This window comes from Lepus europaeus, chromosome 10 (assembly GCF_033115175.1).
Source record: "Lepus europaeus isolate LE1 chromosome 10, mLepTim1.pri, whole genome shotgun sequence".
Taxonomy (NCBI): domain Eukaryota; kingdom Metazoa; phylum Chordata; class Mammalia; order Lagomorpha; family Leporidae; genus Lepus; species Lepus europaeus.
In genome coordinates, this window is record NC_084836.1 from 100,607,409 (window position 1) to 100,619,112 (window position 11,704).

Below are 11,704 nucleotides of genomic sequence, written 5' to 3' on the forward strand. Positions count from 1 at the left end.
CCTCTGGCTGGGCCCCGCCCTCTGCTCTCCACCAAGGCCTTCTCTCGTGCAGATGTGGGGTGAGAAGCCGCCAGTCCTGGAGGCAGCCCCAGCTGACCACCGCCTCCTCCTAGAAGCCCTCCACCCCGCTCCCCCTGCCACACTCCTGCTTCATCCTCTTCTCCCTCTGCAACTCTGCTCCAGGGTCCCTCGGCCCCGCCCGACTTCCTGGTCACAGCACAGGTGTAAGCAGGGAACACTCCTGTTTCTCATGCTGAGCACTGGACCCGGAGTCCCTCTCCACCTCCCACAGCAACCCTGTGAGACAGGCACTGGACCCATTTTATAGATGCGGCAACTGTGGCTCAGAGAGGGCAGTGACTCGTTCCAAGGCAGCAGAGCACAATTCAAACGCCAGGCTGGTCCAGGCGTCGTGGCAGGTGGCCTCCCCGCAGACTCCAGGGTGACCGATCCGCTCACCCTCCCACCGGGAGCTCCCTTTCCCTGGTTGTGATGATGGCCACGCCCAGCACAGAGGCTCCCACCCCATCTGGTACAGAGGGGCCGTGTCACTGACTCCACAGCTGTCATGAGCCCATCTTACAGACTGGGAAACTAGCGTTCAGAGAGGGGAGGCAACTTGTCCAAGCCTGCACAGCAGTAGACGGCAGATCCCAAACCCAGCCCTGGCTTCCAGACCTACCCCCGGCCTGCAGGGCCCGCTCCCGTCCCAGCCTCCAGGACTCCTCACGCAGTGTCCCCGCCCGGGCTCTCCACCACCCTGGGGAAGGGTCTTACTGGGGACCCTCACGGCCGGAGCAGCAGCTCCTTTGTGTGGCCTGCCGGGCAGGCTGGGTTTCACGTCGCTCATATACAAGGGGTCAAGGGATCAGAGAAGGCCAGCCATTTGCCCAGAAGCTCACGGCTGGTGGCAGGGCCGGGCTCCACCCTCAGCTGTGGCTGCCCCACAGCCCCGTCCACCCTGTCCACCGTGCCCAAGACCGCAACGCTGCAGGCGCGGAAGCCCTTCCCCTGCGCTGCCCTCCAGCGCCCCCAGCAGATGAGGAGACTGCAGGTCCCCGTGGCTCTCTGCCTGGGGGCCCCGCAGGAGCTGTGCCTTGGTTTGCTCACCTGCAGAATGGGGTCATAGCAAAACCGCTCAGGGTGGTTGCAGGCCGCACAACGCGTGGAAGTCAGCGGCTCCTTGAGACACCCCTAGGGACGTCCCGGGACAGGGCTGAGGTTTGGGCATGCGTCTCCCCTCGGGCTGGTGTGCAGCGAGCACCCGGCCGGCTGCAGGAAGGCCCCAGTGTCTCCTCGCACATCTCCCCAGCCCGGGGAAGCCGGGAAAACGATGAGTCATGCAGGCCAGCGCAGGCCTCCCCAGAGCCTGCCTCGGCCCCGGCCCGGCTCGGCGGGAGGTCCTGTGAGCCCAAGGACTCCCCAGGCGGCCCCGCCAGGCCCGAGTCACCAGGCCTCCTCCACGGCCTCCCACGGCCACCTGCTGCCAGCTTCGTGGATTCAGCGCCCCCAGCCCCCGTCCTGGAGCCCTCACCCCGGGTCCACGACCCCAGCCGAGCCGCTGGTCCCCACTCCAGGGCAAGGGCCCCTCTCGGGCCGCAGCCTGACCTCGTCCCCTGTCCTCACGCCCCCGCCCGCCTGCCACTTGCTGTCCTTCACGGCGAGGCATTGGTTCCCAGGTGGCTTCCAGAACTTTCCTCTCTGGCCCCCCAGTGGCTCTACTCTGCACCTGCCCCACCCAAGCCACCTCTTTGCTACGGCCCAGACTCCAGCACCCTGGAAGTCTGTGCTCTGCTCATGCCAGAAAATTCGCCCTGGCCTCCAAGGTCACCGCCCCCAAGACCTCGTAGCCGACCTCGGGTGGGACGGCTGTGTGCCAGGCAGTGGTCAGGGTCCTCAGAGCAGAACTGGATGGCCGGTTCTCACACCCCGGCATCTGCCCACCTCCTTGCTGGTGGGGAGCCCCCGGGGGGCAGGGGCCCTTGGGATACAGCAGTGAACAAAACAGACACAGCTACCCTGGCAAAGCTCACAGCCTCAGGGGGAGACAGATCCTAAACATTTCAACTCGTGAAATATATATCACGCCAGGGACTGATAAGGACTTGAAAGGAAAAATTAAGTAGAAAAGAGAGCCGTGGGGAGAGAGGGCCCTCGGGACCCAAGGTGCGCCTGCCTGGGTGGTCAGAGAGGGCTTCTCAGAGGAGGTGACACTCAAGAGGGAGCTATCTGGGAAGGGGCATCCCAGCGAGAGGAACAGCCAGTGCAAGGGCCCTGGGGTAGGACTGTTCTGCAAAGCCAAAGTGGCTGAGACTGAACAGGATGGGGGGGAGCAGGGTAGGCGTGGGTGGGGAGGGGGCAGCAGACAGCCAGGGTCGGACGATGCTGAGCTCTGTGGGCTATAGGAAGACTTCGGCTCCCGTGAGACAAGGTCTTGGCGGGTTCTGAGCACAGCAGGGAGAGAATCTGCTTTTCCTTTGCAAAGCATCCTCTGGCTGTTTGGGAAAAGAAGGGCTTGCCGGGAGCCCGGGGCTGGGTGGCTGATGTCCCTCTAGGTAGGGGCCCGCCTGCACGTAGTGAGAAGTTGGAGAATTTGAGATTTGTTTTTTATTTTTATTTGAAAGGCAGAGAAATACACATCGATTCCCATCCACCGACTCCCAGGGCTGGGCCAGACCAAAGCCAGGAGCCAAGAACTCAACCCAGGTCTCCCATGTGGGTGGCAGGGATAGAAGCACGGCCGTCACCTGCTGCCATCAGGGTGCACATGAGCGGGCGCTGGGACTGGGGACGGAGCTGGGACTCGAGCCAAGCACTCCCATATGCCACCAGGTGTCCCCGGCAGCAGCTTCGTCACTAAGTCAGACGCCTGCCCAGAGATGTATTTTGAAGGGAGAACCATCAAGATTTGCAAATGGGTTGGATGGGGAGGGAGAGGAAGAAAGAGAAAGGAGGCAGGAAGGACGGGCAGGTGCGGCCCGGCCCGAGGGAGGTGCGGGATGCGGCTGCCGGGCTGTGGGGTCCAGGAGGGGAAGAATGAGGGCGCAAAACCCATGCCTGCACGACCAGGCGTCGGAAACAGACGTGGTTCACAGGCAGCTCTGGAGCTCACGAGACCCGTAGCGAGCTCCCTCCACTCTGCCTGAGTTCCCCATCCGCAGGGGAGCAGCCCATGTCCCTGGGTGGCCAAGAGGATGCGCAGACCCGGTGGGAGAGAGGACTGGCCCGTCTGCCGCCGCTGGGCTGGGAGGGGGAGGGGTGGCGTCTGACTCCCACCAGGCCAGGGGTGGGCAGGCAGGAGGCCGCCTTCTGTGGGGTGCGCTCAGGTGAGGGGCACCAGGAGCCTGGGCTGGGCGGTGATCCAGGGCTCTGAGGGGCAGCGGTCAGGAACCTTGCACTGGCTGCTCACCGTGGGCCTTGGGGAGGACCTCTGGCCTCTCCGGCCCCAGGTTCTCGGCTGTCTCCCAGAATCCAGGCACGTGGCAGGGACTTGAAAGACTGGGAGGCTCACTCAGATGCCCGCCCGAGGGTGGGGGCAGTCATCGCGCCAACAGTGGTGCAGCGCTCTCCCTAAGAGCCCAGGACCCGGCTTCCTTGCCAGGGAACCCGGTGGGGCCAGGGCATCGGGGTGGCAAGGTCCCATCAGCCAGCAGGTGCCTGCCAGGCCTGGGCCAAGTCCAGCACCCTTCCTTCACCTCTGGGTCTGGCGCCTGTGGCACTGGGGGATCCAGAGGCACCAGGGAGCACGGGAGCCTTCCCCGGGGAACTCCTGGGGCACAGAAGCCCAGGCCATGACTCCAAGCAGCAAGACCCCTGGCCTCAAGTCCCAGCTCCAAGGGCTCACCCACACCCGCGTCCTCACCAAGACTTTGCTGGTCAATTCACGGCAACATTTCCCCGGCCCTGGTGGTGCTGGACACACAGACGCAACCTCTGGTGACGTCATCGCTGCGGCCTGCCTGCTCGGCGGCCGGGTCTTGGCCGGGTGCTTCACCCTCACTCCCCGCGATGTCTTTCATCACCATCCCCATTTACTGGATGAGCAAACCGAGACTCAGCAAGGTCATATAGCAGCGAACATTTCCTAAGACCTGCTACATCGGGGGGAGGGGGCTCTCTTTTCTTTCTTTATTTGAAAGGCAGAGAGAAAGAGAGGAGAGAGAGAGAGAGAGATTGGTTTTCCATCCACTGGTTCACTCCGCAGAACGAACAGCCAGGTCGCCTACTTGGGCAGCAGGGACCCAACTATTTGAATCTTCACCTGCTGCCTCCCAGGGTATATGTTAGCAGGAAGCTGGAATTGGAAGCAGAGCTGGGACTTGAACCCAGTTACCTTGATACGGGACCCGGGCATCCCAAGTTGCATTTTAGCCACTGTGCACCCATTTTGAAGGCTCTACAAGCATTAAAGCATCAACTTCCCCATCCATCTACGAGAGGGGAAATCAGTTCCATGTTATTGATGAAAAAATCAAGGAAGGGCTGGCGCTGTGGCGTAGCAGGTAAAGCCACCACCTGCTGTGCTGGCATCTGCACTGGTTCAAATCCCGACTGTTGCACTTCTGATCCAGCTCTCTGCTATGGCCTGGGAAAGTCCTTGGGCCCTTGCACTCACAAGGGAGACCGGGAAGAAGCTCCTGGCTCCTGGCTTCGGATCGGCACCGCTCCGGCTGTTGCAGCCATCTGGGGAGTGAACCAGCAGATGGAAGACCTCTCTCTCTCTCTCTCTCTCTCTCATCTCTCCCTGCCTCTGCCTCTCTGTAACTCTGCCTTTCAAATAAATAAATATTTTTTTAATCGAGGCCAAACTGATAGAAGGATGGAGCTGGGATTTGAACCCAGGGTTGAGGCCCCAAAGCACAGGCCCCTCGCCTGCCCTCTGTGTCAGGTGGGCTCAGAAGGCCTCGCCCCCAGAAGCCCCCATTTTCGCAGGCCTTTGCCTAGCTTCCCTTTGCTCCTCGCCTGCCCTGCGGCCCAGGGGCCAGGCCTGGCTTCCCTGCCCGTTAGCAGGGCGACCTTGAAACGTTATTTAGCCAGCAGTGAGAATTTAGTCTGCAGTGAGAATTTACTAAGAGGTGGAGCTTGGGAGCCCATTTTCCAGACGAGAAAGTGGAGACTTGGAGAAGACAGGCGGTCCCCTCGGCCAGGGACGTGAGGCAGAAAGGACATCCCTGGGAGCCGGGCACCGCCAGCCAGGCCCTTGCTCACTCGTGCACAGACAGTCACACCCGCGGACACAGACGCCGGCCGTCTCCCTCCACCTGTGCACACACACCCTGCCCCGGCACACCCGAGCGCAGGAGCATTCCCAGGCGGCACAGGTGCAGGTGCAGCCCCCCCCCCCCACCATGCACATGCACCACCCTTGCTCAGGTGCACAGCACAGCCCCCAAGGTAAGGGCTGGCCTGGAGAAGCCAGGCCCTGAGGCCCGTGACCTTTGCCCCTAGACAGACCCCCCCCCCCCGCAGTCCTCCCAGCAGCATTTTCCGGGTCCCAGATGGGTCCTCTGGACTTCTACATGCTCAAGAGATGGAAAGGCAGCCTCTAGGGACCCTAAAGGAGAGGATTCTCATGCCAGGGGCACCCGAGGAGAAAGTGTGATGCTGCCTGCACTGCCCAGCAGACTGACCCAGGGCCTGGGGAGGCAGAGTCTGGCCCTCCGGCGTCACCCCGGCTCCACCGTGCGGGCCTCCAGAGCCCCGAGGCCCACGTCCCCCAAATCACAGAGATTCAATTCACAAAAAGGCCGCTTCTGCTACGCAGGACAGATCCCAATGGGACTGGTGCCAGACACTGCTGTCAACCTTCTCTCCAAAGCTGCCAGCCGGGGCCCAGGCCAACAGAGACCCCCCACCTGCTCCCCACCCCCCCCCACCAGCCTGTGACTGCAGACCTCTTGACCAGAGGGACTTTGCTAAACTAATTCAGACTAGAATGTAATGGGCTGAAAGCCGGTCATGAAGGACCTGGGGGATCAGGTAGCACAACACCGCGGGGTCAGAGGGAGGTGCGCACGGAGCCTCGGTTTATGCATCTGTAGGATGGCACCCAGTTGCCATCGAGAATTCCAGAGCCAGGCACACAGTAGGTGACTCAGAAATGGTCACTGGGGTGGCCATCTGGAGAAAACCAGGAAGCACTGAGGTATTCAACCGCGCGCGAAGTCAGAGGCCATTTCCCGCCCAGCCCGGGGCCGCAGGTGCCAAAGGTTTACGTAAAAGCTCTGGGGACCGGGACTCAAGTCGGTGAAAATGCTCTCCACCAAATGAGCACCGCGTGCAGCCCGGGAAAAGACCCCCATTAGTCACTTTGGCCGGGGGAACACCTGGGGTCCGGCTCGGCCACCAGCACAAGCCCCCTGTCGCTGAGGGAGGTGGGGAGTGCCGTGCCTCCCGCTGGGGACTGCATGCTGATGGTGGGGTTCCTGGCGGACCATGGAGCCCAGGGACCCACCATCCAGCCCTGGCTCCCGACCAACGGAAACTTTGCCCGGGCTCGATCTCCCTTGCTCTCCGCCTCAGTTTTCCCACCTGGAAGATGGCATAGTTGGGCTGAGAACACCTTCCTCCAAGGAGCCGTGAGGCTCTCTGGATAAGGGCCCAGCCCTAGCTGTCACCTGTGGCCCTCCAAGGGAAGAGGTGGGCGGGGCTGACGCGGGACAGAACCGGAGGGCGTGGCCTCCCTGGCGCTCCGAGTGGCCGGAGCAGGCTCTGCCCAGCCGGGAGGCCCAGCTGGCTCTGGTCATAAAAAGATCTTATCCCCACGAGCACCGCTGCCTGTGGCGGACTCCGCCCTGCTCCCTGGGCCTCCACCTTCTACTTCCTGTGACAACCTGCGCGCTGTGCTGCAGACCGCCGTGACGCTTGCCCACGCCCCCCGCCCCTCCCCCACCGGGGCCCCAGCTGCGGGAGGCCCCAGCAGAGTGCAATTCCCTTCGCCCCCTCGCCGCCCTGGGCCCGTCCGGACAGATTAAGCCTTTGTCACACACACCCAGGAAAGCTCCGGGGCCAGATGGGACGGGACAAGTGGTGTCAGATCATCGACCCGCGGCCGGCCTGGGCTAGGCAAGGGCCCCGACCGCAGCACCGCATATGGCCGCGGGGGGAGCAAAGGGGCCCAGGGTGGGGGCCGCCTGGGAGCAACATGCCTTGGCCGTTTGCGGGACCGAGGACATGAGGGGGCCCTCCGTGCTGCTGCCGCTGGCGGAGCCAACTCCCACATCCCCGCTCCCAGAGAGTGTTCTGCCCGCCTGCTCTCCCAGGCGCCTCTGTGGGCTTCTGTGTCACACCCCCGGCAAGCCATTTCCCCTGCCAGCCGGGCGCCCAGGCAGCAGGCACAGAGTCCTCCCCCAGCCCAACAGCCTCGTGCCCCCCAGCAGGGCTGCACATGCTAAACAAACGCCTAGGACAAAGGTGTATGGCCCAATGACCTTCATCAAACCCACCCAGGACAACACTACGGGATCTCTCCCAACTGACACCAGCAGCAATGACAACTTTAATTGCATGTGTGCACCTGTGTGTGTGCGCATGTGTGTGTGTGTGTGTGAGTGAAGGCAGGGGATGTCCTTTGCACCTTTCATAGAAGGTCCTGTTCGGCCCCTCCCAGGAAGAGGCCATGGCTGCCCCAGAATTCCCAGCAGGATTTGTTCCTCTTAAATCAGTAGGAAGGAAAATGGAAATACAACAATAATAAGTCCCAGGAAGGCGCTTGGAGCTGGGGCGGCAGGACTGGGGCACCTCCTGCAGCTGGCTCCGGTCGGCTGGGCGGGTGCAGGTAACTAAGGGGCTCCCTGGGGACCAGCAGGCCAGGGGGCGGGCAGAGGGGCCAAGGGGTGGGCTGTCGGGAGCGGAGGTGTGGACACGAGTCCGCTGTTTGTCTTCCTCCTGATGGGCTGGGCTGGGAGGCCTGGGTCCCTTTTTTCTGCCTCCCAAGCAGGTGGTCCCGAGTGCCAGGGTAGAGGCTTGTGGGGCCCCTACTGCCAGGGAGGGCAGGGGAGGCCAGCACAGGCCACAAAGGATGTGAAGCCACCAGCCGGGCTGGCAGGACCTGGAGCCCAAGCCTTGCACCCAGTTCTGCCTGTGGCCTGGATAGGGGGAAGGGTGCCCAGCCCTAACAGCTATGTGGATAAGAGGGTGGAGGGAGTATCTTCTGTGCCTACTCCCTAGGGGAGAGGTCCACCCCCACTGGGAGCCAGGGAGCCAGAGGCCAGGTCTGGGCGCCTGGCAGTGGCTGGTCCCATTCCGGGGTGTGGGGCTCGGGGCTCCTGCCTCGTGCTAAGGTTAGGCCAGGCCTACAGCACCTTGGGGAGGAATGACCAGGATGGGGGTGGGGAGGCAGCCACGACCTGGGAAGCACTGAAGGTGGAAGGCACTGACCCCAGGGAGGGGGCAGGGGCTCAGCCAATCACAGGGACAGTGACCTGGGTACCGGCCACATGGGGGGGGGGGAGAACCAAGGGGGCTACAGAGCTGGCAGGGTGGCAGAACCAGCCCAGGCTGGGCAGTGACCCATGGGATCCTCACCGAACACGGGCACTGATTGGGGCTGGGGGAGGGGTCCCGGACCAGACAGGGAGGGGACAATGACCCCGGCTCCCTGGGTTTTCCTGCTGGGCACTGATATAGACTGAGGGGGTCCGTGACTCGCGCCCGCCCCGCCGGGGCGCTGCCCCAGCCGCCCCCTCCGGGAACCCGGTCCCGGCGCGCCCCTCGGCCCGGCCCCCGGCCCCGGCTCCCGGTCCCGCCGGAGGCGGCAGCGGCGCAGATGGGGCTGCTGGCGGCCGCAGCGGCAGCGGCGCGGTTATCAGCGCTCCTCGCAGATGGGCCGCCCGCCCTCGGCGCTCGCGGCTCCCCGCTCCCCGCGGCCTGCAGCCCCGTCCCCTGGGCGCGGGGGGAGGCGCTTCAGAGCCGCTCGCCGGCTCCCGCCTCCCTCCCTCGCGGCCCCCTCGCCCCGCGGGCCCGGCCCGGGCGGCCGCCGGAGGGGGAGGGGGAGGGGACAAGTGCACTTTTCGTAACGACCGAATCAATTGTGTGTGAAGAGCCCGCTCCGGCCGGGGACAGGGCTGAGCGCGGGGCGGGCGCGCCGGACGGGGGAGGAGCGCGGAGGGGGGAGCGGGGGAGCGAGGGCGGGAGGGAGGCCGGCGCGGGGCGGCCCCGCTCTCGCGCTCGGGCCGGGCGAGGCCGGGGAGGGAGCTGGGGGCGGGGAGGGAGGCGAGCGTGGCCCGGCCGGGCCGGGGGCGGGACGCATCAACCGAGGGTCTCGGCCCCGGAAAGTTCAAAGCTCAGCAGCGCCCCGGGAGCGGCCGCCCCCCCCCAGCCCCCACCCTCTGCAGAACAATGAGGTCCCGGCGGGGAAGCCGCGGGGCCCGCGCCGCACGCCCTCTCCAGGGCGCCCCGGGCCGGAGGGGACGCCCCCGCCCGGCCGCCGGCCTCCTCCCGCTCGGCGGCTGCGGTTCCCCGCCCCCTCCCCCGCGCCACCCCGCCCGGACCCGGCCGGCCCCGGGGACGGGGGAGGGGAGGGGAGGGGATGGGTAGGTCAGGCCGCCCCCATCCCGGGGAGGGGGAAGCTAGGGGCCCGGGGCGCGGAGGGGGCGCCCCACCCACCCGCGGGAGGCTGCTCCTGCGCCAGGCTGCGGCTCAGGCCGCCCCTCCCCGGGCTTACCCCGGGTGGGGTCGGGGCGACAGTGCCCGGACCGGTCCCCTCCCCTGCTCCCCGTCCCGCGGCGGCCCCGGCCTCCACCTCCCGCGGCACCACCCTCCACACACAGACACACACACACACACACGCACACACCGCCCAGCCGGCCCGGGGGCGGGAGCGCGAGGCGCCCGGGACAGGCAGCCCTGGGGCGGGCGGGGGGAGAGGCTCGGGCTCCGGAGCAGCCGCCTGCTGGCGGGGGGAGGGGACGGGAGGACGGAACATGCCGGGGTGAGCAGCCCGGGACAGCCCGCCCGGCGCGGCCACGGCCCGGGCAGCGGCGCAGAGGGGGGCAGGGACGCCCCGAGCCGGAGCGCTGCCCAGGCGGCCCGGGCAGGGCGGACGCGCAGGGACGCGTGCGCCTCGGGCGGGCCCGACACACGGACGGTGTGCGGGACACACGTTCAGACACACACACCCACACCCCCCGGCGCGCCCCCGCCCGCCCGGAACCCGCCGCGGGACCGGCCCGCGGCCGCCGCGCGCGCACTCACCGAGCCCGTCTTGACCGGCACATACACCACTTGGCCCATCTTGGGTTCCCGGCCGCTGCCCAGGCGGAAGCCCTTGGAGCGCACCCAGAACTGGAACTTGCCTTTCTCGCCGGCCGCCGGGCCGCTGCCCGCGCCGGTCCCGCCGCCGCCCTGCAGGACCTCGGCGATCCGCTGGTATTTGCTGCGTGTCACCGTCTTGGTTTTGGCCGAGTCGCCGTAGGTGCGCAGGCACCAGTCCCGGAACTGGCGGCCCAGCTCCGAGTCCCCGGGGCTGCGCTCGCGCTCCCAGCCCCCGCGCAGCAGCAGCGTCGGCTTCGGCATCCTCCCGCCGCGCCCGGCGCCCTCGGGGGCGGGCCGGCCACCGGGCCGCCCGGTGCTGGGGCCGGGCCGGGCTGGGCTGGGCTGGGTCGGGCCGGGGCGCACCGCGGCCGCGGCTGTCCCGCGGTGTGGCTCCGACGCGGCTGCTGGATGGGCGCGGGCGGCGGCCGGACGCGCGGGGCTGCGGCGCGCTCTGTCCTGCTCGGGCGGCGGCGGCGGCGGCGGCGGCGGCGGTGGTGGCGGCGGCGGCGTTGGCGGCGGCGGCTCCGGCTCGCCTCCTGCTCCGCCTCCTCCTCCCCCCGGCCGGGATGCAGGAGCGATGGAGGCAGCTCCGGGCCCGGAGGTGCAGAGGGGGCGGGCCGCCCCGCGGGCGGCCGGGGGAGGCGGGAGGCGGGGAGCGGCCCCGGGCGCGGGGAGCGAGACCGAGCCTGGGCGCGGGCGGCGGCGGTGGCTGTCAGCTCTCGCGGCTCGTCCTGCTCCTGCTCAGCTCCCGCTGCCGCTGCTCTTCCTCCTCCTCCTCCTCCTCCTTCTCCTCCTCCTCCTCCTCCCTCGCCCGCCTCCACCACGCCGCGGGATCCCACCTGTTAGAGCGGCGCAGCCTTCGCCGCCGCCCGCCCCCCTCCCTCCCGCGCCCGCCCGCCGGGCCCAGCCCCCGCCCGGCCCGCCCCTGGGGGCGCAGGGGCCGCCGCACCCGCAGCCGCCAGGAGGGCAGGAGCCGCAGGCGCGCAGTGCCCAGCCCAGGGACCGCGTTCCATCTGGCGAGGCCGGCTGGAGCCTCGCCGGCTGCGCTCCGCCCGGACCCGGCGGTCCCGCGGGGAGTCGGGCACAGACCCCGGCCCAGCCACCCGCGTCCCTGCCTCCCCGCCCTACTAAGCCCGGCCCGGGCCGCCTGGGGCAGGCTCTCCTCCCTCCCTGGCGCGACTGGCCTGCCTTCCCTCAGGAGCCCGGCGCCAGCAGAGCCGTGTTCCCCCTGGGAAACCCCAAACCCCAGTCCCTGCTTCTCTGCTTTTGCCTCACCTCCAATTCCCCAAAGTTTGGCCGGCGCCGCTTCTGCCCCGCCCCACTGCTCTAGGGCCACTGTGGACCTCGGGGAAGTCGGCGCGCTGGCCAGCGGCCTTGCCCAGGCAATCCCACCTGAGATGGTCAGCAGGCCCGGGACCCTCGAGGACCAGGTGTTCCTGGCCCAGAGTAT

General features: G+C 67.2%; 1 protein-coding gene across 2 annotated transcripts in view; it reads right to left on the reverse strand.

Annotated features, from left to right (window-relative positions):
* Positions 1 to 10,515, reverse strand: part of NOL4L (nucleolar protein 4 like) — a 114,798-nt gene extending 104,283 nt beyond the window's left edge. For both annotated transcript variants that reach the window (XR_009867089.1, XM_062204021.1), the window contains exon 1: positions 10,195 to 10,515. Coding sequence is in view for 1 of the 2 variants with exons in the window: in XM_062204021.1 (XP_062060005.1) it covers positions 10,195 to 10,515 (321 nt within the window). In the remaining variant the exon portion in view is untranslated. The remainder of the gene's footprint in view (positions 1 to 10,194) is intronic.
* Positions 10,516 to 11,704: the final 1,189 nt, after the last annotated feature.